At 39.6% G+C, this 23316-nt stretch overlaps 1 protein-coding gene across 1 annotated transcript in view; it reads left to right on the plus strand.

Moving 5' to 3' along the window:
- LOC122801872 (transcription termination factor 2-like) overlaps positions 1 to 23316 on the plus strand; it is a gene marked incomplete in the record, with an annotated part of 438525 nt that overhangs the window by 57990 nt on the left and 357219 nt on the right. The window contains 1 exon segment of the mRNA XM_044071534.1: positions 4207 to 4315. Coding sequence (XP_043927469.1) covers positions 4207 to 4315 — 109 coding nt within the window.

Below are 23316 nucleotides of genomic sequence, written 5' to 3' on the forward strand. Positions count from 1 at the left end.
TAATTAGTTTTGCTTTCACCTTTGCATAAATATTTCACCATTTTAAATCTCTCTCTGTCTTTCCCATGTCCATATTTCTTTATCAGATGTCGACTGTTCCTCCTGTTTCTTCTTAACTTGGGGACTCGTTCGATCATGTTGTGATATAACCTCTGTTAGTCTTTATGAACTTCTGCTTTACTTTTCTGTTCTGCATTCCTGTGATCTTATTTTTGTATTGTGAAATTTTCCATATCTGGATGTCTTTGCCTGTATTTCTCTCTGAATATCTTTGGGGCTGCTTTTCTCTTATGCATAACTATTGCACCTTATCCGATCTCATTTTCTTTCCAATTTCCATATTTTTTTTTTTATACTTTTCAAAAATCTCTAGATTTTGTTCTTTTTATTTTTGCACTTCCTCAGTCGCTTTGTTTTTCCAAACTTAGTTTTTTGGTCTATGTTTTTCATAAATTTGTTGTATTAATGGACATAAATTCTTATTTGAAGCTTCTGATGGACTTTCTTTTGTAAGTATTTTCCTTTCTCTAATTGTTTTCTTAATCTTTTTATATATGTTTTGTGTGGAAATTCTGGGCTTCTTGCATTTTTTTTTTGTTTGCTGGTATATTATCCCTCCATTTGGACCCAGAGTGGTATGGGGAGAGCGTGTGTCAATTTGTTGTAGTGTGGATCCTAAAAGTAACAAATTATTCTCTAAAGATGGGCAGCTATGCAAAGAAACCCAAATGTACACACAAGTTTGGGAAATTAACCAGTATTCTTTGTAAAGAGACATAAATACATCAGGACAATCTTAGAACATAGAGAGAATACTTTAGTTAAAAGAAGGTAGGTTATAGAACCAGGGGGATTATGTGGTGGAATTTGTAAGATATGCAAGCTGATTAATTGATTAATAAGGGGCCATCTATATTGTTACTTTAAATAGGTTGTGGCAGTTGTAGTTCAGGTACTTATTTTGATTGTATTGTAAAAAAAAAATGTAGTGTTAAGTGGCTACTGCATATCAAACAATGTGCTTTATTTTGGTAGAAAGTCAAAAAAACTGTTCTGATAGCATTTATGAGCATCTGTATGCTATGAAAGTAAAAATCTGCAGTTAATGCACTGTACATTCTACAGTAGTCATAACTTTAAAAGGTACTTGCGTATTATCGCAACCAGGTTTTCGCGCTTGCGAATTTCGCATATTTTGGTAGAGACAAGGTCATGAAACACTGTATGGTGGTATTCACAGTGTTTACTGCTGTGGAATAACTTTGCATTAGCTTGGGGAAAAGAAACATTTCAGAAAACCCTCTTCCAGTTTTTGCATGCATTACACACACAGACACACGCTTGAATCATCATACATGCCACCGTACTGATGAACAGACTATTTTCACTGAGTGGAAGGAATCCTTCAGAGAAGGCAAGCACACAAAGACATGAAGGATGGTTTTGGTTAACGTTTTATTTTTAACAATGTCTATAAACATATGATCAGGTCCCACTGAAAAAGCATGCTACATGCCACAGACAACAGGAAGAATCGTATCATCAAGCTGTTTCCTGAAGTGGTCTTAATAGGTTTATTCAGGAACCGACTGAATGTATCTTTCATTTTGTGTAAACTATGGGCATTGCTTCCCAAACTGGGACAGTTTCTTAGCACCATTACTGAAAATCTTGACACATAAACTAGAAAGGGCAGCAATCCTTGAACTTCATATATTTAAATGTTAGAAGGTTGCAGGGTGTTTTTCGTGAGTCACTTTCCCTTCCCTGAGGGTAGATGATGTTGATAGCTGTTTACAGGTTCCTGATTAAACCTACTAACAACAGTACGGAAAACATGTTACTGGCTGAGGCTGCACTTCTTCATGTCGTTACTGCCATGTTTGGACCTGAACTTATGTTTAAAATTAGTTAAAAATAAAAAGTTGAAGCAAAAGCATAATTCCTGTGTCTGTGCCTTTTTATGTGGGGGAAACTGGAGAGCAATTGCAGTGAGTAAGACAGCAGCCCTGACAGTTGAAGCCAGTATGCACTTTACTGCGAGCTACATGACATGCTGGCGGTAAAGTGCATACCTAAACAGCGACATTAGCTTACTCAGTTTTTACTTATAACCCTGCCTAAAACAACCTTCAGTGTGAAAGTAAACCCATTGTCTGTCATTGTCACACCACTATCGGTTACATTTCCACATCGGGAAGCAACCATTATTATCTCGAAAATCTGGTTTCGATATGCAAGTACCCTTTAAAAATATGTTTACATTGGCTTATGCAGATATATTGGAAGGTAAGGGGATTGCTGAATTGAGTTTTGGCAGAATTTTTCACAATGACTGAGATTTGTGCAGTTTAACGACTTGATAGGGAAGATGCCAGTTGATGTTACAAATGAACATATGGTTAGCGTTCTAAAGACTGCATTTTAGTGGCATACTGTTTCTGAAGAAGTCTGTAGAAAAGGAAAGAATTTGTGTTGTCTAGTTGGCCTGTTTGCGTTTTTTTATTGTATTTTGTAAGGTTTTCGGTAATGTAGTTGCTTTATGGCTCAGCTTATGTTTTTGCTTAACTGGATCTATAGTCTCTGAGGTAAGCAATGTTTGGGACTGAGGTCATATAAGGCTTATCTTAAGAGACTTGACAGCTATTGCTGTTTTTACCTGCACTTTGCTGGTGTAGCTGTAAGAGTTTCCAGTGTTTTGGGAATTCTACTATAGCAGTGACCAATATGAAGAGGACAGTACCCACTGAATACATGCAGAGGGCAAACAGCCTGAATAATGTAGAAGAAATCTCAACAATATAAAATTACAAACTTGCCTATCTTGCAGGAAAATCTACCTAGAAGCTGCAGATGCAGGTTGTCTAAACACAGGAGTGTATGACAGGAGACAGAGAAAGTATAATTATGTGAGAAACTTGAATAGATGTTTGAGTAGGATCTCTGTTGCAGTTCAAGCTGAAGTCTGCTTTTCCCTCAAAGAGCCTCAGATGTAAAGGGTTGAACAGAAGATAGTCTCTTCCCTTGTCAGTACCTGCATTTACCCATAGCACCTAAAGGTAGGGTACTGCAATTGAGATTTTCTAAGTTATAATCTTTTCATGGTGAAAAACTCTTCCCTTTCATTTGCAGTAAGATACAGAAGATGGCGTGGGCAAGTCTGCCTCTTTATCCAAAGTGCAGACATGCATCCTTGTATATGGAGGAGTCTGCCTACACCCATATGTCCACAGAGCCCTGAAAGTCAGGCTGGTCATGCTAACTTCTGTCTGCAGCTAATTCCATTTGTCAGGAATTCTGTTTGCAACAGTGATCCTACTTGAACAAATGCTGTTAGTATCTCTCTCATCTGTACATCATTGCCTTCACATTATTGTTCATGTGTCCATGTAAGGAATTCTACTGAAAGTGATCCTACTCGAGCATCTGTTACGTTAATTCCTCATACAGCTATACTTTTATTTCCCTTGCATCATTATTCCTGTGTCTAGACCGACTTTTTCTGCAGATTCTGGGCAGGTTTAACTGTAAGTTAGGCAGGTGTATCATTTTATATTCCTGAGCTTCTTTTTTATACATTACATAGGTTGTGTTTGCTGTTTGGATGGGGATTTCACTAGGGATCTTGGAGAATGGACATTCAGCACATGGTATTGGACAATGTACACCTCCTAGAGGTGGCAGCCAAGGAAATTTTGTAATTTTTGCTGAGTGGAGCTATTGGCAGAGGAATTATCAGCAATAAAGTAGTCCAAGATTAACTCCTATTTTAACAATATGCCTATTTTTGGTTATGATTTTAAGCAGATTTTACATTTGATAGTTTATTGGCTTGATTAACTTGCTCCCCCTTACTTTATTGCCCAAATGATATTATTTGGGCAGTAAAGTTAAATGCAATCATCATTTGGGCAATAAAGTTAAATGTAGATTGCATTTAAATTTATTGCCCAAATGATTGCATTTAATCTAGTCTATAAGTTTTTCTTGAGCCAGACTAAATTAGACCTAATCAAGTAACACAGTGTGTTTTATTTTTGAAGAAATAGTAGGATTAATATACAAGAGCAGCACTTTATTTGGACCACTGCTGTTAACATTCTGTCTTGATTCGTGTGATTTTACTTGGTTTGTAAAAACTTGTAACAGAATGAAGTACCTCCTTGGAAAGTCGGGTGTAATTGCTTTTATTGTACTTTCTTCTAGGAATTCTGTGTATGCTGAAAACTGGAGTTCGAGATGGACCCAACAAAGGGAAGAGTTTTTACATTTGTGGAGCCCAGCATGGGCAGTGTCTATATACGAAGCTGACTGAGTATGGAAACATTTTTTTTTTTTTTGTCTTGTACAATGTATTCAGTTGTAGCTTTTGCAAAGTTTTTGCATCACAACTTCGTTAGTTTTAATTATACAATGACCCCCCCCCCCAATTAATATTCCAAAACGTGCACGCTGATTGGTCAGCGTGCACATTGTAAATCAGAGTTATAGTAATGGAAAAAGGTCCGGTCGCCCAGACTTTTTCCATTAGTATAACTCTTTTACAGCAACAGAGAATGCGAGATCTCCGTTGCTTTTTACACCATGTCTCACTATGTTAAACGAGTTTAACATAGCGAGACAGCTTTAAAAAAAGAAACGGAGCATCTCCGTTGCTTGTTTTAAAGCTGTCTCACTATGTTAAACCCATTTAACATAGCGAGACACTTTTTAAAAAGCAATGGAGATCTTGCTTTCTCCGTTGCTTTTGCACCCAGCTCTGATGTACTGCATAAGTGTACGCATGTGCAGTACATCAGAACTGCTGCAGAATTCCAGACAGCTGCAGAAGGACAGCAAGGAGGCATTATACAATGCCATTATTTAAGAAAAGTAATTATTTTTTTTCTTAAATAATGTCATTGTATAATAGCAATAACCCACTGCTGGGTGTGGGTAATGCTGGATTTACCCACGGTTGTCTTTGTTTGGCCACTCTGGCTTCGCCCTCGTGACCAAACCACACCAACCGTGGATAAATCCAGCATTACCCACACCCAGGCGCGGGTTATTGCTATAATATCACACTCTTTCATTACTTATGCAAAGGAAAAAGGTAGAAGTTTGTTTATATTTATTGTTGCTTGGCGCTTGCTTTTGTGTTGTACTGATTTCAAGTCAGACTTCAAACTCTTGGGAATCTGAACTTTTGTGAGTTCCTGCTAGATGCTGAGTTTTAATACTGTGTATGAGAATCTTAAAACAAAAAAAATATGTAGTAGAATCTTGTTAACTGAAACTGATATTTTAAATGTATCGTTATCTACTTTTTAGGAGCTGGAAAAGAATCTTGTTACTACATCTAATATGAAACGCTGTCCACTTTCATTTTAGACTTTAGAGGATTATAAAATGTGTGCAGTAAAAATGATACTTTAGAGGATTTGTGCAAGTAATTATGCTATGAAGAGCAAAGCCTAAAAGGTCATAACTGTACAGACCATGAAAAGTGTAATTTCCCATGTGTTATATCGACTATCATTTTAAATTCGGGTAATTTTACTTAGTTTATCTATTTTAAATTCGGGGAAAGAAAGGGAAGCAGAGGTATGCTACCTTAAGAAAGTTATTGTTTAGCTTCTCCACTTCTACTGCTTCCTTTTCAGTTTCTAAATATTGTGTATTAAAATACTAAATTGCTTGTCAAATTAAATGCAAAGCAGATGCTGATATTCTTATCTTTTCAACTAGATATTCATCATTCCACTGCTGCAGCAGCCTTTAGGCTATATAGGTTGCGTCGTCCCCAGGACACAACAGGCCAGCTTCCAAGGCTGTATCTCCCTCCCACAACTTCACTCCTGACTGTGGAAAGGGCAGCCCTTTGGAGAGAAATTCAGTAGTTGGAGTGATTTCAGTACTTTCTTGCTGCTGCTGACGAAGCAGCTTAGAGGCTTCACAGGACCAGCACCCGGGCCTCAGCTTTGATTATGGCAGATAAATCCCCAGTGTGGAATCCTTCCACATGGAATATTACCCTTTTTGACGTAAGCGATGTTACAGTTATATAAATGAAAAAAAAACATATTGACACATTTTCACTTGCAAATATTATACATTACGAACCATGTTGACACCAATTGTAGTTGCAAACATTATACATCACGTATCTGTCCCGTCATTATCAGGCAAACTTGACATAGCTCATTCAAATCCTGCCTTCTTTTAAACCTTGTTCCTTCTCTGCATGTGTTCCCACAATTCCCATTTTTCCTTATGTAATTTGCTCCTACCCCTTTTTTAAAAATTCCATTTTTAGTTGTTTTATCTCTACAAGAAGTCACAAAATATAGTAACAAAGTTGGTTTAGACTTTGATTTCCATTTTTTAGTAATTGCTTTTTTGGCAGTTACCATAATTAGACTCTGCAAGGCCTTAATATGTCTAGGCAATTCCAGTTCTTTATCATAGCTTAAAACCTCATTTCCTTAGTTACACAAATTTGCTCACCTATTATCTCTGACAAAGCAGTCTTTAGGGAATCTTTAAAGTTTCCAAGTCTGTTCCCAGTTACCTCTTTCTTCCCCGTCACACCTCCAACATTTGCTGTAAATCTGAGGAAAAATTCTTTGTGGAGTCTACTTGAGATATAAAAATACCTAAGTCTTCTAGACTTTATTGCATATTTAGGAGACAAATGTATAACCCCCCCCCCCCCCATTAATCTCTCTCCCCAATCCTTTCTAATCTCCACTGATTTGATTCTTATAGTTATTGTGCAATATTTGATATACTGTACTAATTATTCCTTTTTTAAATGGCAGCTTCTGTTCTAGATTTTACTGAAAACTCTACCAGTGCTGGTCTTTCATTTAGGATCCCCTGGTTCTTTCTTTTTTCCTTTTCTCTGCCTTTCCTATCAAGGAGTGATATCAATCTCTAACCAGCAGTCCCAACAAATTCTATTACCTTTTCCTCTGTAGTTATTTACTCCCAGTACCTTGGTTCCTTTGCCAATTTTCCCAATTAAATTCCAGGCCCCTCTTGCCTATTGTATGTATCCCTAATTGCAGTTATCCCTATTGGCAGAATCTCCTTTCTCCATTCCATTGTTGGCTTAGTTCTTAGAATACTTTCTGCTACTTTATGAATATCATCTGTATGATTGTTATTGCTATTCTCCTTAAAGGTCCGTATTCAAAATCCCAGTCTCTGCTAGTTTTCTGCTTGTGCTAATGTGTATGAGCCTTAACTGTGTTGCTCTAAAATACCCCTTCAAATTGGGTAATCCCAATCTGCCTTGTTTTATTGGAAGAATCATCTTATCCCCTTGACTCTTGCCATCTTCCCCTCCCAGATAAAAATCCTTCAGCTCTTTATTAATTGCTATCCACAACTTTCCCTTTGGTTGATAAAAATTTGCCTGACCTGTGCATAAGACTAAAGGGACTGAAAACAATTTTAACTGCTGTATCTTGCTATCAATGCCCGTATAACTGACCTTCCATTTTCTCAGGCTTTGTTTTTGTTTAGTCTCTTCCCACATATCCTTAACTGCCACACTGGAATCCTTTTTAATTCATACTCCTAAATATTTAATTTTATCATGTCCCCAATGTGATGACATGAGGTAGTGCAGCTATACCAGAGAGAGTAGGGCAATGCGGGGTTCACATATGCCAGCATAACTAGCTGGAATTTTGTAAAGAATTTTGTTATTTGTAATTTGTATAGATGCTTGTGTTAAAAATGTATCAACAGTGGGTCCTGCTGGACAGAAAAGAAATGTACTCTTCTATGTCAGATTATACTTTTGTAACTGAGGAAGTGTGTGTGTGTGTGTGTGTGTGTGTGTGTGTGTGTGTGTGTATATATATATATATATATATATATATATATATATATATATATATATATATATATATATATATATATATATAAAATGTTAAGAGAGGAAGGGAAGGGGTTGAGCTCAGCTGCGTTTACCTAAAGAAAAATAGTCAGAAATTTAAATGATTTAGTTTAGGTCATAACAATTTTATCTCACGGGCCTGAATGCAGCCAGAGATGCAATGTCTGGGGAAAGGCCTGGGCTCTTGTCCTTAGTGGTGAACTAATTGCTGCCCTGTTGTGCCAGAGAATGGCTGGTTAGTCTCTCCAGGAAGTATGAAAGTATTGAAATAGTTTTACAGTCTCCAGATGCCTTAGCAAAGCTTTACGTTTGTATTGTGACATATCTGTGCTAGATCCTGATTCATTTTCTAGTCAGGAGGTAGTGTGGGAACCACAGAGTTGGGTGACCAGATGTGATGTCATTCTATATCCAGCACTAAAATTTCTAATTTAAATATTAGATGAGAGATGAGTGGCACTCTGCACTCTTGTTATTGGAACTGACAATAAAGACATTCATTCACGTCATCGTGCCTTGCTGTAGCAAGTAAGTAGGGAATAGTAATTCTTCAGTTAGTTAGAAAATATAGAGAGATTAGTTAAATACTGTTTTTTGTATCTGTCCAAGTATTTCCATCTGTGTTGTATTTCTTGTGAATTGAAACTCGGATGTTTATTGTAAATAGATGTTCAGTATTTTCATGTTTTCTGTTTTATTATTGATTATTAAATATATTGGTAGCTTTCATTGTGACTGGTCTTTTAGAAAATAGTTTAACCTTTGCAAGTAATTGTATTTTAATTGGTGACATTGTGGGTTCATGCTCCTGAAGGTCTTGCTGCTTGAAAGCATTACAGTTTATATAAATGTTAATTTTACTAAGAGTAATTGGGTACGCCTGGTAAGAGCTTTAAAGTAGGTGGTGGTGACTTTACCTTTATAGTCTGGGTAGAGGTGGTGTAGCTGGTAAATGTGTGCCAGCCTTGTGTGTGTGTGTGTGTGTGTGTGTGTGTGTTTGTGTTTGTGTGTGTGTATATGTCGGCTACTAGGAACAGGGACGCACAGTACTGGTTTCTGCAAAGGGAAAGGGGAAGTCTTGTTTGGGGCCTGGAGGAGGAAGTCCAGCCCCAGCCTCCAGGACTGTGTATGCATCCTGTGTGCTCTTAAGGGAAGTTGTGCTTGGTGCTGAGAGCTGCATCTGAAATTACTGTGTATCCATTTTTATTCTAAGTGAATGTTCCCCACCGGTGTCAGTGGTGAGAATTGAGGCTCCTTGATTACTGGCCCAGAGGAGGGATGTCACACCCATAAATATGGATATTACTCTACCAATTTGTGTGTGGGTACATAATTTAGCACTATTGATTTTTTTTGTTTTAGCTTTATTAATTTTGTATCCCGAAAAGATCTGAAACTGACTCAAAATGTTTCACAACACTGTAATGTCCCTTTCTGTTTTTTTTTTTTTCAGGTATAAAATATTATCTGCAAATAGCAACAGCTTTTCTTGACTACTATACCAATTATATCCTTGAATTTCTGAGTCCCTTATTTTCTTTGCTAATGGCTCTAAATATAATGCAAATAACAAAGGGGAAAGAGGACACCCATGCCTGGTTCCATTGCTCAAGCAGAAATTATCAGAGAGGACTCGCCCACTTTAATTTTCACCTCCGACCCCCCCCCCCCCCATATATACTCCTACTCCCCTCCACAAAACCACATTGATCCATATCTATCTATCTTGGCATCACTTCTGCCTTTCTTTTAGCCATTATAGAAAAAAATGCTTTATAATCATGGTTAATATTGAAATGGGCCTGTATGAAGGTGGATCTAATGGATCTTTACACCCTAGTTATTACAGCTACCACCACTTTCTTCCAGGATATTGGTACTTCTCCTCTTAAAATACTGTTAAAACCTTTGGGATCTTTTTTTCCATCCCAGCTTCCAAACTTCCACAGGAATACCATCTATCCCTGGGGACTTTCCTCTGGATTGGTTATACATCATCATTTTTATCCCATCTTCTCCTGTCCTAACTGTTAGTAATGGAGCCTCATCTACCTCTAACCTTGGCATATTTAATACTTCCATAAACATTTCCATTTGTACCTTTCTTGAGTTCCATATTTCTCTGATGGAATATTGCCCTTTACAAAACTGCTGTTTTTTTAAACTGGGTTGCTTGGAGGGATTTCCCCTTTAAGAACCACCCCCCTTTCCTCTTGTTAGAATACTCGTTATTCAAATTGTTTTTTTCTCTCTCTCTGGTTCTGTCTCACTAATGACAGATGGGCAGTATTTTTACTTTGACTAAAAATAAGCTATTTAAATAAAGTGATTTTTATTTAGTCACTCTAAAAAGTAAAAAATAAGGAAGAAGAGTGAAAACTTTGCAAAAGAAATGCACACAAGCTGATTTCAGAGAAGCATTTTAGGTTGGTTTTGCTGATTTCTGCTATTTCTGGTTCCTCATTACCACAGTCAGCAAGACTAACATTGTATGCTTTTCTAAACTCAACTCATCTGATTCTTTTGCAAAGTTTTCACTCTTTTTCCTTGCTTTTTATCCAGTCAATCTAAAAAGTAAAAAATGTTCATTATTAAAAAACTTTTTTTTTATAATATTTTTTTATATCGGAAGTTTCTATCTGGGACCTCTTGTTTTTCACTTTTTAGCTATTTGTGAGAAAATGTACTGATTGTGTAAACTTTATGTAGTTTATCTCAAAGTTAAGTGTCGGGAAGTGTTTTATTCTTAGGTTCATAGGTTCATACTAGGCTATCTGCCCGAGGGCATTTACAAGCCTAGCCCATAGTTTTGTGGCTTACGCCACCCCTTTAGTATGGGGAACTATACCCATTATTTTGCTGTGCCTCTGTCGAGCAGTGACACTGAGGTAATCCCTGGGGTATATCTGCGATCTCCCATCCATTGGTCAAGATTTCTCTTGAACAAGGCCAGCGAGGTGCTCTGCCTCACATATACCGGGATTTTATTCCACAGCATAGGGAGTCTTTGGGTGATGAATCTATCCCTCCAGCACGTCCTATTAATAGCCGTGTCGAGGTTTAAGTCTCCGCCCTTGTGGCTCTGACGGATCTAGATTTTTTGAGGTGAAGCATATTCATCAAATCTGGGTTTGACATGGCCTTGTATGTTAGGCAAAGGTCACCTCTGAGCAAGCGGTAAGTGACTGAATAGAGCTGGAGTTCTTTCAGTCGGGCAGCATAGGACAGATGTTTGAGACCCTTTATCCTTTTGGTGAGGAACTTTTGTGGCCTCTCCAGCTGCTGCAAGTGTCGGGTCAGATACATTCGAATGGGGCATTGTACTCAATCATTGGTCTGATGAGTGATGAGTATAGGAGACTATGACCTCCCTTGATCTAGATGAGAATCCCTTCATGATAAGGTGGGCAATGTAGAAGGTCTTCCTAACTACTTTAGCTACATGGGTGTCGAATGACAGACTACTATCAACCTGGGTCCCCAGGTCCCTGATAACTTCTTCTGTGCTCAGTGGATTGCCACCTATTTGGTAGCTAGGGGTAACCTTGTTTTTCCCGAAGGGTATGACTATGCATTTTTGGCATTTAACTTTAGGCCATGGCTCTGGCACCAGTTATCCGTTTCTGTGAGACCCTTCTGAAGGATATCTGTGTCAGATGTGTTTTCTACTATGGCCCAGTTTGCAGTCATCTGCAAACTTTGTCAGCCATAACCCTCCTGTGTTTGCTTGTACTTGGAAAAGTAGATGCCAAACAAGAGTGGGCCCAGGACTGAGCCCTGTGGTACACCACTTGTGACAGGCTTTGAGTCTGACATGGCGCCAGCAACTCTGACCCTGTGGGTTCTGTCACTCAGCCAGTTTGCAACCCATCTTGTGATGTATGGGTTAACATTTAAGCTGATGAGTTTTTCAATGATACCCGAGTGGGGTATTGTATCGAAGGCCTTCGCCAGATCGAGGTAGGCTGTATGGACTGCCTTTCCCTCATCAATGGCTTTGGTGACTGTTTCGAAAAAGTCAACCAAATTTGGAAGGCATGATCTGCCTTTGACAAAGCCAAACTGGGATGGATCCAAAGTCTGCAAATTCCCTATGTCTTTATTTATGAGGTCCATTATGATCCTCTCCATGGCTTTGCAGATAAGGCTTGTCAAGCTAATGGGCCGGTAATTTCCAGGGTCAGTGGAGGCACCGCCTTTGTGAAGTGCGACCACAGTTGCAGTGCGCCACTCCTGGAGTGCGTATCCAGAGGTAAGACTATGATTAAACAGCTGTCCTAGCTGTGGGTTTAATTCCTCGTTGAGTTCGTGGAGCACACAGCCGGGGACACCATCAGGTCCCATGGATGCTGTGTTTTTGCTTTGGAGAGAGCAGTTCTCACTTGGGCGTTGGAGATGTTTGGGGGCTGCAATCGCTTGGTATAGATATCTCTCCTTTTGGGGGAGGGAGGAGAAATTTGCACTGAACCTGTCAGCCAGTATGTTGGCAATGTCTGTAGGATCAGTAATCTTCACATAATTTTGAACTAGTTCTGAGCATATCTGGGAGTTTCCTCCCAGGTTTCTAACATAGCTAAAGAAGGCCTTATGATTGTCTTTTGAGTCTTTAGCTATTTTTCTCTCAAAATTTGCTTTGGATGATTTTATGAGAGCTCTTAGTTTTTTACTTATAGTGATCAAGGGTGTCTTACCTTTTAAGGATTTTGCTCTATCTTGTAGTAGCTGCCTCCTTTTGTTGTAGAGTTTGTTTATGGCTGGGGTCCACCAGACTGGACGCTTGCCTTTGGTACAAAGAGTCTTTGTTTTGCTTGGGATTGCCTTATCCATGCAGTCCTGCAGGTGCTGGTAGAAGGCATTTGTAAGTGATTCAGCGGCTTGAGTACTGTTTTCCCGGCTCGGGGGCCTTAAAGGAGACCACACTAGTCTTTAGAAGTGTGAAGTCGGCTTTCGAGAAGTTCTTTACTGTGGTCTTTTTTATTTTAGGTGGGGGTGGGATGAGGACCTCCAGCGAGATTAGTTTGTGATCTGATCTCACCAGAGAGGGGTATACTTCGGTGTTGAACATTGTGCTCCCATGTTCGTGATGATGAGATCAAGTATGTTTTCTCCTCTTGTGGGGATGGTGACTAGTTGTTCCATGGCATTTGAGTTTATGAATTCCAGGAACTTTTGGGCTAGGGTGTTTGGGCTTGAGTAGTGTTCCCAGTCTATATTAGGGTAATTGAAGTCACCTAGTATGATGGTGTTTGGTGATACATTTATCCCTCTAGTGTTTTCAGGAAGGCCATGTGAGGTTCCTGAGTTTGTGAGGGTGGCCTGTAACATGCTACAATTTGCAGAGCAGTCTTGCCTATGGTTAATTGCACCTGGATGGTCTCCGATGCATCGTGCGTTGCCACCAGTCTTGAGGTGTGGGTGTCCTTGATGAATATGGATACCCCCCCCTCCTTTCTTGGTATTGTCCGGATTTTGGGGCCAGAACGCATGATAAGAGGTAAAACCTGATAGTGCTGGGGTGCTCTCAGGAGCCTTGAACCAGGTTTCTGTCACTGCACAGACATCGATGTTCTCCATACTGAGAAGGGCCTCGAGTGCGTGCATTTTGAGATTTAGACTTCTGGCATTGAGCAGCATTACCCTTAGTTTTTTCCTTTTTGTGTTCTAGGGTGGTAGGTTTAGAATTTGAGCCTTGCCTAAAAAGGCACTATGGGGTGGCAAGAGCCTTTGCCAATATCCGAATCCCAGGGTGACAGGTGCAAGCCGTCCCTTGCGAAGCAGCGTGGCTTGTCCAGCATGTCATCCCAGGCAGACAGACATTGGATCCCCTTTGAATGACACCAGAGTTTAAGCCAATTGTTAAAGCTGATCATCTTATCTCTGTATTGTGGCATCATTCTTGGTGAAGGTAGGATACTGCTCAAGGTCAGGGTCATACCTGCCTGGGCTACATAATCAGAGAGCTCCTCAATGTCTCTTTTCATGTAGTCCAAGGAGGTGCGTCTCGGTCGTTTACACCAGCGTGGACAATGACTGAGTCGTATTTGTACCTGCTGTTGAGAGACCTGAGTGCTTGCGTTATGTGGCGGATTCTAGCGCCCGACAGGCAGCTTACTGTGACCTTCTCCTTACTCAGTCTGGTGGCGGGACGTCAGTGTGTCTGACTATGGAGTCACCAATGACTAGTGTGTCTGGCATTGTGTTTGGCCTTAAGGGCTGTGACTGTTTGAGACACTGACTGTGAGGTCTATGTGTTGCAGGTGTTGTGTTCTGAGGTGGTGGTTGTTTGGGTGTCTGCTTTGGTGGCCTCTGCTGTTTTGGTAGATTTTTGATCAGAGCCGAGTATGTCTTTGTGTGTTTATGTGTATGATTTGAGGTTGTGATGGTACTATGTGAGACTGGGTCTATAGTGTGTGTGGTAACCTTCTCCTCCTGACTGGTCTTGCCAGTCCTATGTTGAGAGAGCTCAGCCTCCAGTTTGGCCGTATAGTTGCATCTCTCACATGTATTTGTGTTTTGTGGGAGGAGGAGAGGGTTGTCTGTGTACATGAGGCAGTTGTAACATTGCCTCAATATTCCCAGGTTCACCAGCTGAGCAGGAGAGGACACTAGCAACTGATCCCTCGACATGCTAGAAGGACTAGACAAAAAAACTTTAAAAGAGATTCTGGGGGACGTGGGTGACCGAGAAATGGGGGTTTGCCTTTTTGGGGTGCTATCTATAAGAGTGCCGTATCAAGGTAATAAGTACTGTAGGAGCAAGTGCTAGGTTTAACAGATAGAGAAAAGTCTACTTGGAGTCAAGTAGAGATGATCTTTTTAGGTATTAGAGAAAGTGCTAGTAACAGGGATGCTTAAAGGTAAGATTGAAAAGAATGCACTCTGCAGTGTGCACTAGAGAAGTTAGATATGAAAGTAGGTAACTTGAGTTTTACCTGTTTAAAAAGTTAAGGTTTAGTGGAGAGTTACTATTTTTAAAACAGCAAGATGGACTGAAAGGGGTGGTTACTTTTGTATTTTGGTACTATGAAATACTGTAGGATGGCCAATAAATTTAAATAATTGAAGGGGTGGGATTTCAAAAGTGATGGTTTTGTGATTACTCACATAAGCCAGTGAAAGTAGAGAGAAATGAGATATATGGTCAGATTAACATAAGAGGCAGGCAACTAGAAAGACAGTGGTATTTAACAAGACAACTTAAATGGGTGGGAGGGAGGGAAAAATTCTGCCTGACTCAGAACAGAGAGAGCTGTGGTCTCTTTTGAAGTTTTAATATGCTGTTAAAACAGAATGCAAGCAAAACACAAGGTAAAGAAAACAAACTACAGTATTCAAAATATAGAAAGGCAATACAGAAATACAAAAAATAACTCAGAACAGAGAGAGCTGTGGTCTCTTTTGAAGTTTTAATATGCTGTTAAAACAGAATGCAAGCAAAACACAAGGTAAAGAAAACAAACTACAGTATTCAAAATATAGAAAGGCAATACAGAAATACAAAAATAACTCAGAACAGAGAGCTGTGGTCTCTTTTGAAGTTTTAATATGCTGTTAAAACAGAATGCAAGCAAAACACAAGGTAAAGAAAACAAACTACAGTATTCAAAATATAGAAAGGCAATACAGAAATACAAAAAATAACTCAGAACAGAGAGAGCTGTGGTCTCTTTTGAAGTTTTAATATGCTGTTAAAACAGAATGCAAGCAAAACACAAGGTAAAGAAAACAAACTACAGTATTCAAAATATAGAAAGGCAATACAGAAATACAAAAAATAACAGCAAACTAACCTTTCCTTCACAGCAAAGTGTAGCAGAGTCTGGATGAGCCTTTCTGGTAAAGCAGAATACGTTTCAGGGTAAATTAGTACTTGTGTTCAGTGAGACGACTTTTCATTTTTTTCTGTCAGACTGAGTTTACAACACTTATTTTCTGACAGGGGTTTTAGTGTGCTGCTTATGCATTCCTGTTTTTGGATGACTCTGTATGCGAGTGTAAGTGTGCTGCTTGTAGATACTATTTGATAACTTGAGCATGGGGGTTCGTATGGACCACCATAGATTGAGAGAGAATACCTGTTCCAGTTATTTTAAACTAGAATATGACCGTACACCATCTTCCACACACAAATTAAAGAATCGATTAAATACTGGATAGATTTCATTGTTGTTCCATCAGTTTTCGCTAAACCTCTCATGATTGATGACCTTCGAAAAGCATCACCAGCTAGGTACGATGGCTGTGTTGCCCAAGATTTATAAATCTTTACAAAGACCCCTCCCCCATACACCCATTGTTTTGGGTAAGGGCTACATCATGGAACTTTCATCTAACTTTCTAGATGCTTGCTTGAGACATTTGTTAGAGCCAGGCTCAAAGGTACTGTATACTTTTTGAAAACTCCTGAATGATGATATTGTCCCTGGGGGAGGTGGGTATCTTTGTATCCTAGATGTTAAATATTTATATATGAACATTCTCCCATGAATTAGGTCTGGAAGTACTGATATTTTGAATTGAAACAGTGGATTTATATTTCTTTGAATATGGGAATTTTTTGTTACAGACGGCAGAGTTTGTTTTGACTGAAAAACAAGACAGTTGGGTACAGCAATTGTAACTTCCTTTGCTCCACTGTATACTAACTTGTTCATGGGTTATTTCAAACATGTAGATATTTACAATGTGAACAACACTAAGTTTTTAAAACTCATGAATATGTGGCGACTCCACCTTGACTGTTAACTCATATGGGGTGGTCCCAAGGAACAGATTTTTAGATTACAGTACCCAAATACCACCAAGCTTGGTATTGATTTTTATGTTGCATGTAGTATGTTTTACAGTAGATTTTTTGGATGTAAATGTGATCAGGATGACTGATGGCAACTGTGGTCCCCTCTATTACAAACCCTTCTTACTTAATGCCCATTTGCAGTCAATCAGTTGTCCACCTCGAAATGTTATCAACATAGCAAATCACAATCTGAGTATTAAAAGTATTTGTTGCACAGAAAGTTTGTGTGAACAATCCAGCAGAGACCTTCAGACACAGAGGTTATTAAAACAAACTAAACGCAGTAGACATTATAGATCAATCTTGTTTACTACAGTCCATGGGGGATCAAAAAGACTGCAGGTTGATGACCACCTAAGACGGCAAAGTATGTAGTGTGTGTGTGTGTGTGTGTGTGTGTGTATATATATGTGTGTGTGTGTGTGTGTATGTGTATATATATATATATATATATATATATATATATATATATATATATATATATATATATATATATATTATATTATATTATATTATATTATATTATATTATATATATGGGTCCACTTCAAAATACTGAGACCAAAATCTCTAAAGCTCAACATACTGAAACTCAAAATATTGAAAGCAAATGCAGTACAGCGACACAACTATATTGCAGCAGAACTACTTGTACTTCACTGCACAAAAGTACAATCTTGGAGTTGATATATTTAAGTATCGGGGGGGTGCAGGGGGGCTTGCCTCCCTGCTTATACTTGGGGAAGAGTAATATGGTTAGGTTTTATTTGTTTCATTATGTAACTGTGCTGGAATATAACAAGTGTTGGTATCCTGTGTGTTTTTGGTATTTTGAAGTGGATCTATATATACATTATATATATATATATATATATATATATATATATATATATATATAAAAGCACTTTACTATCTTGAAATATTGAAATCTCGAGACAAAAGTGCAGTTGAGCTAAACTGCACTTGCTCGAATTCAGAATGTCGAATCCGCGGTTATGGTGGCACGCAATGTGGGATTTACTGTGTTGGTAAGGTGCGGTGTGCTGTGGGGTATGGTTTGCATGCCATTGTGTGGATATGTATGGAGATTCAGGTAAGTGCTGTTGTTTTTAAGGTTTTGGGTAGGTGTGTGTGTGTGTGTGTGTGTGTGTGTGTGTGTGTGTGTGTGTGTGTGTGTGTGTGTTGGGAAGTTTTAGGTGTAGCTTAGGGTAGGTAGGCAAGGGTGTGTGTGTGTGTGTGTGTGTGTGTGTGTGTGTGTGTGTGTGTGTGTGTAACTGTTGAGAGTGGTGGTGTTTGTAAGTATGTGATGTGTGTTTGTGGAAGGGGAATATAGAGTATGTAGTGGTGGGTTTAGTGTCTTTGTCTTTTTAGTGCTACCTCGCAGTTGGTATATGTAAGTTGGGGGGTGCAGGGTGGCTTGACCCCCTGCTTATATGTAGGTTAGGTGTGTGTTTGGGTTGTGTATGTGTGTGTTTATTGATTTGTTGTAGTGGTAGGAAGGAGGGTGTGTGTATGTGTTTGTGTGGTGGAGGATTTATTTAAAAGTCGTGATTTTAAATTTCGCGATTTCGGTATTGTGATTGTTCTACTTTATAGTATTGGGATACTGAAATTTGCGATTTCAGTTTTTTGAGATTATAAAGTGAATGTATATCTATATCTATGTCTATAAAATACATACACACAGTCAGATGCAAGTTGTTATACAGTCCCAGTGGTGAATTTTGAAACGAGCCCTTTTTTTGACAGTTTCCTCCCAGACAAATGTTTCTTTCCTGTAGAATCGTCAAAAGTCTGTCAGTATTTCTAGGGAAATAAGAGAGTTTAACCAGTATGATAATATTAGGTTGGCTTCCAACCAACCTAAAGGGTCATCTCCTTGTGGTGATTGTATCATCTGCCTTTATATAATGAAAATGACTTTTAACTTCTAAGGACACACCTACTGATGTTCTGACATCAAAACACCCGTAACGCACAACAATAAATGGGTAATATGCCTTCTGATTTTATGGAGCCTTCTATAAAACATCTGGAGGTTTGACCTATAAAGTTAGGGTAAGAGTATTTGAGTGACATCAGATGCCATAAACATAAACGTACCAATGCACTATACAAACATCCACTGAAACATCCGCCAGCTAAATTAAATTTCACAGGCATTGATCGTTGTTTTGCCCACAGATTAAAATGAGAAAAGAAAAGTTATATGAGAACTTGAACCACAAGAAACCTCTGTGGATGGTGTTAACTGGGGCTTTGTTTTCCCGTGGTTTAAATTACATGTTTTAAATATGCCACATTTGTGCTCCATTGTGAAGTATACATACCTGTAACATAACTGTTTGGAATTTTATACATATGCTGGAACATCCATCTGTTAAATTTAATTTTATAGACATTGGTGTGTGCTTTTGCACATAGAAATAAAATGATTACAGAAGGAAATATATGTTCCTTAAAGCATACGGAACATCTTTGGATAGTATTAACTGGGGCACTTAAACACACCCCCCGGTTTAAAATTACATGTTTTAGGCAACTTATTTGTTTATGATTACCACAGTTATGCTCTGATTTGCATTTATTTTTATGTGATACTAGTTGTTTGCTTATATGCATGCAGGATTACTGGCATGTATGTGAAATGATTATTTTATATTGTTTTTTAAGCATCTTGTACCTTTTAAGTATATTGAAAGTGAGTTTGCCTGATATTTAGGGGTTAGCCAACATGGTGGCACTTGATGAAATTGGGTTGAACTCTACAAAAATTTTTTTTTTGCCTGTGTACCTGCAGTAAAATTTGGATTTTTACTCTGTGCAGTGCTAGTGTTTTATAAAGTAGCCCTTTTAGCCGACATGAACTGGGTGTCAGCCATGTCCTCTTCTACTATTCCAGTGTCCATTCTGGACATTGGCGAACCGTCTGGACGTTGGCGAACCGTCTCTCCTGGGTCAAGGAAACACTCCAGGAGATGCTGCTCAATGTAGCTGGAGAAAGAGACCTCTCTATATGTCAGAACTGCTCTAAGTTGATCTTCATTTAAACCTGTAAAAAAAAAAAAAAAAAAAAAAGATAAACACTGTTCATCTGAAGGCATGTTGTCTGTTATGAAAGATGACTTTCTTAAGTTGATTAGGAAGTTGTTACAGGCTATTAATCCTTGTGCTCAGAAATCCTTAACTGAAAAACCTGTCAACAGAGACATTCTTGAGGAAGACATGTTAGAGGATTCTGACATAGGAATGGGGGTTTGTTCTGCAGAATCCAAATGCCAGATCTTTGATTCGGGGGAAATTTTTTTCCTCGCACCCTCCTTTTGAGGAATTTTCCTTTTCTCAGACTATTATAAGGATGAATGGGGTGTTTTTAATGGGAATAAATGGATGTTCCTCTGAATTGAGGAGATAGTATAATATGTTATAATTTAGATATGCCTCATTCCACTCCCATACCTGCAGTAGTTCCAGCTTTGGATGATGTATTTAATGCTGCTTGTAACAATCCTGATTCTCAATCTTCAATTCCCAAAAAGGGAGAGATAGGCATTGTAAAGTTTATCAAACTAACAAACATTTGTTTTTATACCTTAAGTATAACCCTGTGGCCATATCACATCTTCGTCAGCTGGGAACAAACTTCTGGTGTCCGCCAGTCCTTTCCCTGTGGACAAGGAAGGACACACTTTGGACAGATTGGGTAAGAGAAGGTATTGTTCTACTACAGTTTTTAACTGGACCCATTTGCTTAAGTTTCTTCTTTTTTGTACACACAGTTTGAGGGAATTGTGTACTACACTTCTTCCTGAAGGTAGTGACTAGCTGGAACGTGCCTTAAGAAGTGTGTATGATTGTGCAGATGTTCATCGTGTTACACTGCTGCAGTCATTACACTTGGGTTATCCTGCCGTCAGGCGGTTCCCCAGTCGGCCTGAGTTCCAAAGTCTTGGTCCGGCGTCGGTTGCTGTCGCCTCCTCCCTGATGTCAGTGTGACGGGGTATATAAGATGCAGCCAACGCCATTTTCTTCAGTCTTTCTTGCCACGCGGTGCCCGAAGCAAAAGCAGTTTGCAAGTGCCGGTCGGCAGTCTCCTGAGATTTTCATTCCGAATCCAGAACCGAAGTCTTCTACAAAGCTAAGTACTCCGTTGGGGAAACTTTTTCTTGCCTCAGACCGATGTCAGTAAAAAGTTAATAACTGTATCCCATGCCTAGTCCCAGACCACGACGTCACTGGTTGTCGGTTTTGTGCTAGGTTTAACAAGCGCACTATTAAACGTCGGTTTGATTTTGCCCGACATTATTTTGGTAGAAAATTCAATTATACCATGCTGTCGGACCTTCCGATGACTGGAATACATAAAAAGCGCAAAGACAAGGATAGGCATCCGAGGCCCAAAACTGACGACGAAGCCTCTTCTAGGCCAGTCACCGGTTCCACAGTTTTCAGCGAGGCGCCTTTGCAGCCCCTGACGACCGCTTTTGTAGAACCACAGGCCGCCTCCGACTCCCACGTGGAGATGGCTGGGCCTTCGGACGCACAGAGAGGGATCCTGAGTAGCTGAGCTACCCGCAGCTTCAGAGGGTGTTTTCAGACCTACTCAGTTAAGCATTAAAACCTCTGCTAAGTCTAAACCACCTTTCAAATTAAAGAAACAAATACAGCATTCTCCAGGACAGGCCTCCATGCCTAAGAAACAAATGCTCAAAATGGCTGAAGACCTAATCACTCTGATCAAGGGGGTCCCATCCCCCTCCTGATAAAAGGCCTAGACAGGATGCAGACTATGACTCATCCGACCAGGTGTCCATATCTTCAGATTCATCCTCAGACCTAGGATATTCTTTACCCCCTTATGAGGATTTTGATGCTGAGGAGTCAATTCCATCAGCCTCTCTGCCTGAGGACTACTCCTTCGGGGAAACCTTGCATACCATGAGGGAGAATTTCCATTGGGATGGCCAGGATTACTCGGAATCCAAGAAAAGGCTCAGAGACTTCCTTTTATTACCTCAACACAGACCCCTTGCTGTTCCGCCAGTGTTAGATATTGTGGATGATGTGCATACTGAATCCAGCTTAAATCCTGATTCCTTACCTCCAGCCCCAGTTAAACCTGACAGATACTACAGAGTCCCTGACTCACACAAATTTCTGTACAAAAGCCCTGTTGCTGACCCTGAAACTATTTCTCGGGGACCCAAAGGGGTTAAGGCCTCATCAGCCAAGAATCCGGTTCCCTCTGACAGATTCCAGAGACAGATGGGGAAAGAAAGTATATATGTCTGCAACTTTAGCAATGAGAGCCTTAAATTGCCAGTTTCACATGCTAAAATATCAGCAATTTTTACTGTCTCAGTTGAAACAAAAACAAAATGCTTCCAGATTCAGATCCTCCAACTTTTAAAGAAATGCAGATTTATTGCATGCAGCTGAACAGGTGGGAAAACATACTTTGCAATGTGGTTTTGATTCTTTAGAAGCCTCCTGTAGAGCAGCAGTTACAGGCTCTGTCATTAGAAGACATGCTTGGTTAAAAGAACATATGTTACCAGATCCTGTTAAAGCAAAATTATTGGATGCACCTTTGCAGCAGGATGTGTTGTTTGGAGTTAAGGCAGAAGAGGTATTAAAGAAAATGGAGGATAAGGCAAACTCTATGCAAACGGTGAAGGATTTCTTACAGGTTCAGCCTCCTAGACTTAGCAGAAATTGGCCAACTAAGAATTGGTCCTTTCCAGTTACAGACAGACCTGAAAGGGGCAGATATAGACGTCCAAGAGGTAGAGGTCAGCCACAAGGTCCTTACAGGCCTCGACAATGGGTTGCATCAGGCCAGAAAGAAGGGGAAGACAGGCCCCAACCATATAAAAAGCAGCCCCAATGACTTCCCACTACAGCTGCCAAACAACTCTCTCTTGGCAGCCCCCTTTGGAGGAAAACTGGCACTTTTCTATCACAATTGGCATATGATCACCAAAGACAAATGGGTTCCCAACATTGTATCTCAAAGTTACAGGTTCCACTTTCACACTCTGCCAAGGTTAAAAGGAATGCCAAATCTGCCACCAAATCAATGGGCAGAGGCTCAAAAACAAATTACAGCACTCACGGATATGAGAGCTATTCAAAAGGTACCACCACAGGAGCAAGGACAAGGATTTTACTTGACTCTTTCTGGCTCCCAGAAAGGACAAAGCCTGGAGGCCCATTCTGGATCTTTCCTCTCTAAACACTTACCTGGATGATGCGAAATTCAAAATGTTGACACTACAGCAGCTTCTTCCCATGTTGGGCAAGAAAGCTTGGCTCATGACATTGGACCTCAAGGAGGCATACCTGCATGTATCTATCAGACAAAACTGCAGAAGATACCTCAGACTCAGCTGGTTCAATGCACTATCAATTCTCTGCACTGCCCTTTGGCTTATCTACTGCGCCCAGGGTCTTCACAAAGTGCTTGGCACCAGTAATTGCATTTTGCAGACAGAAAGGAATTCAAATTTATCCGTACCTGGATGACTGCCTGATTCAAGCAGAGAGCAAGGACATTCTTCTAAAGCATCTGGCGTTTGTAAAAAAAAGTTATTAAGTTGCCTGGGGTACACAGTAAACGAAAAGAAATC

This window comes from Protopterus annectens, chromosome 5.part0, assembly GCF_019279795.1.
Source record: "Protopterus annectens isolate FY-2018-M chromosome 5.part0, PAN1.0, whole genome shotgun sequence".
In the NCBI taxonomy this organism is placed as follows: Eukaryota; Metazoa; Chordata; order Ceratodontiformes; family Protopteridae; genus Protopterus; species Protopterus annectens.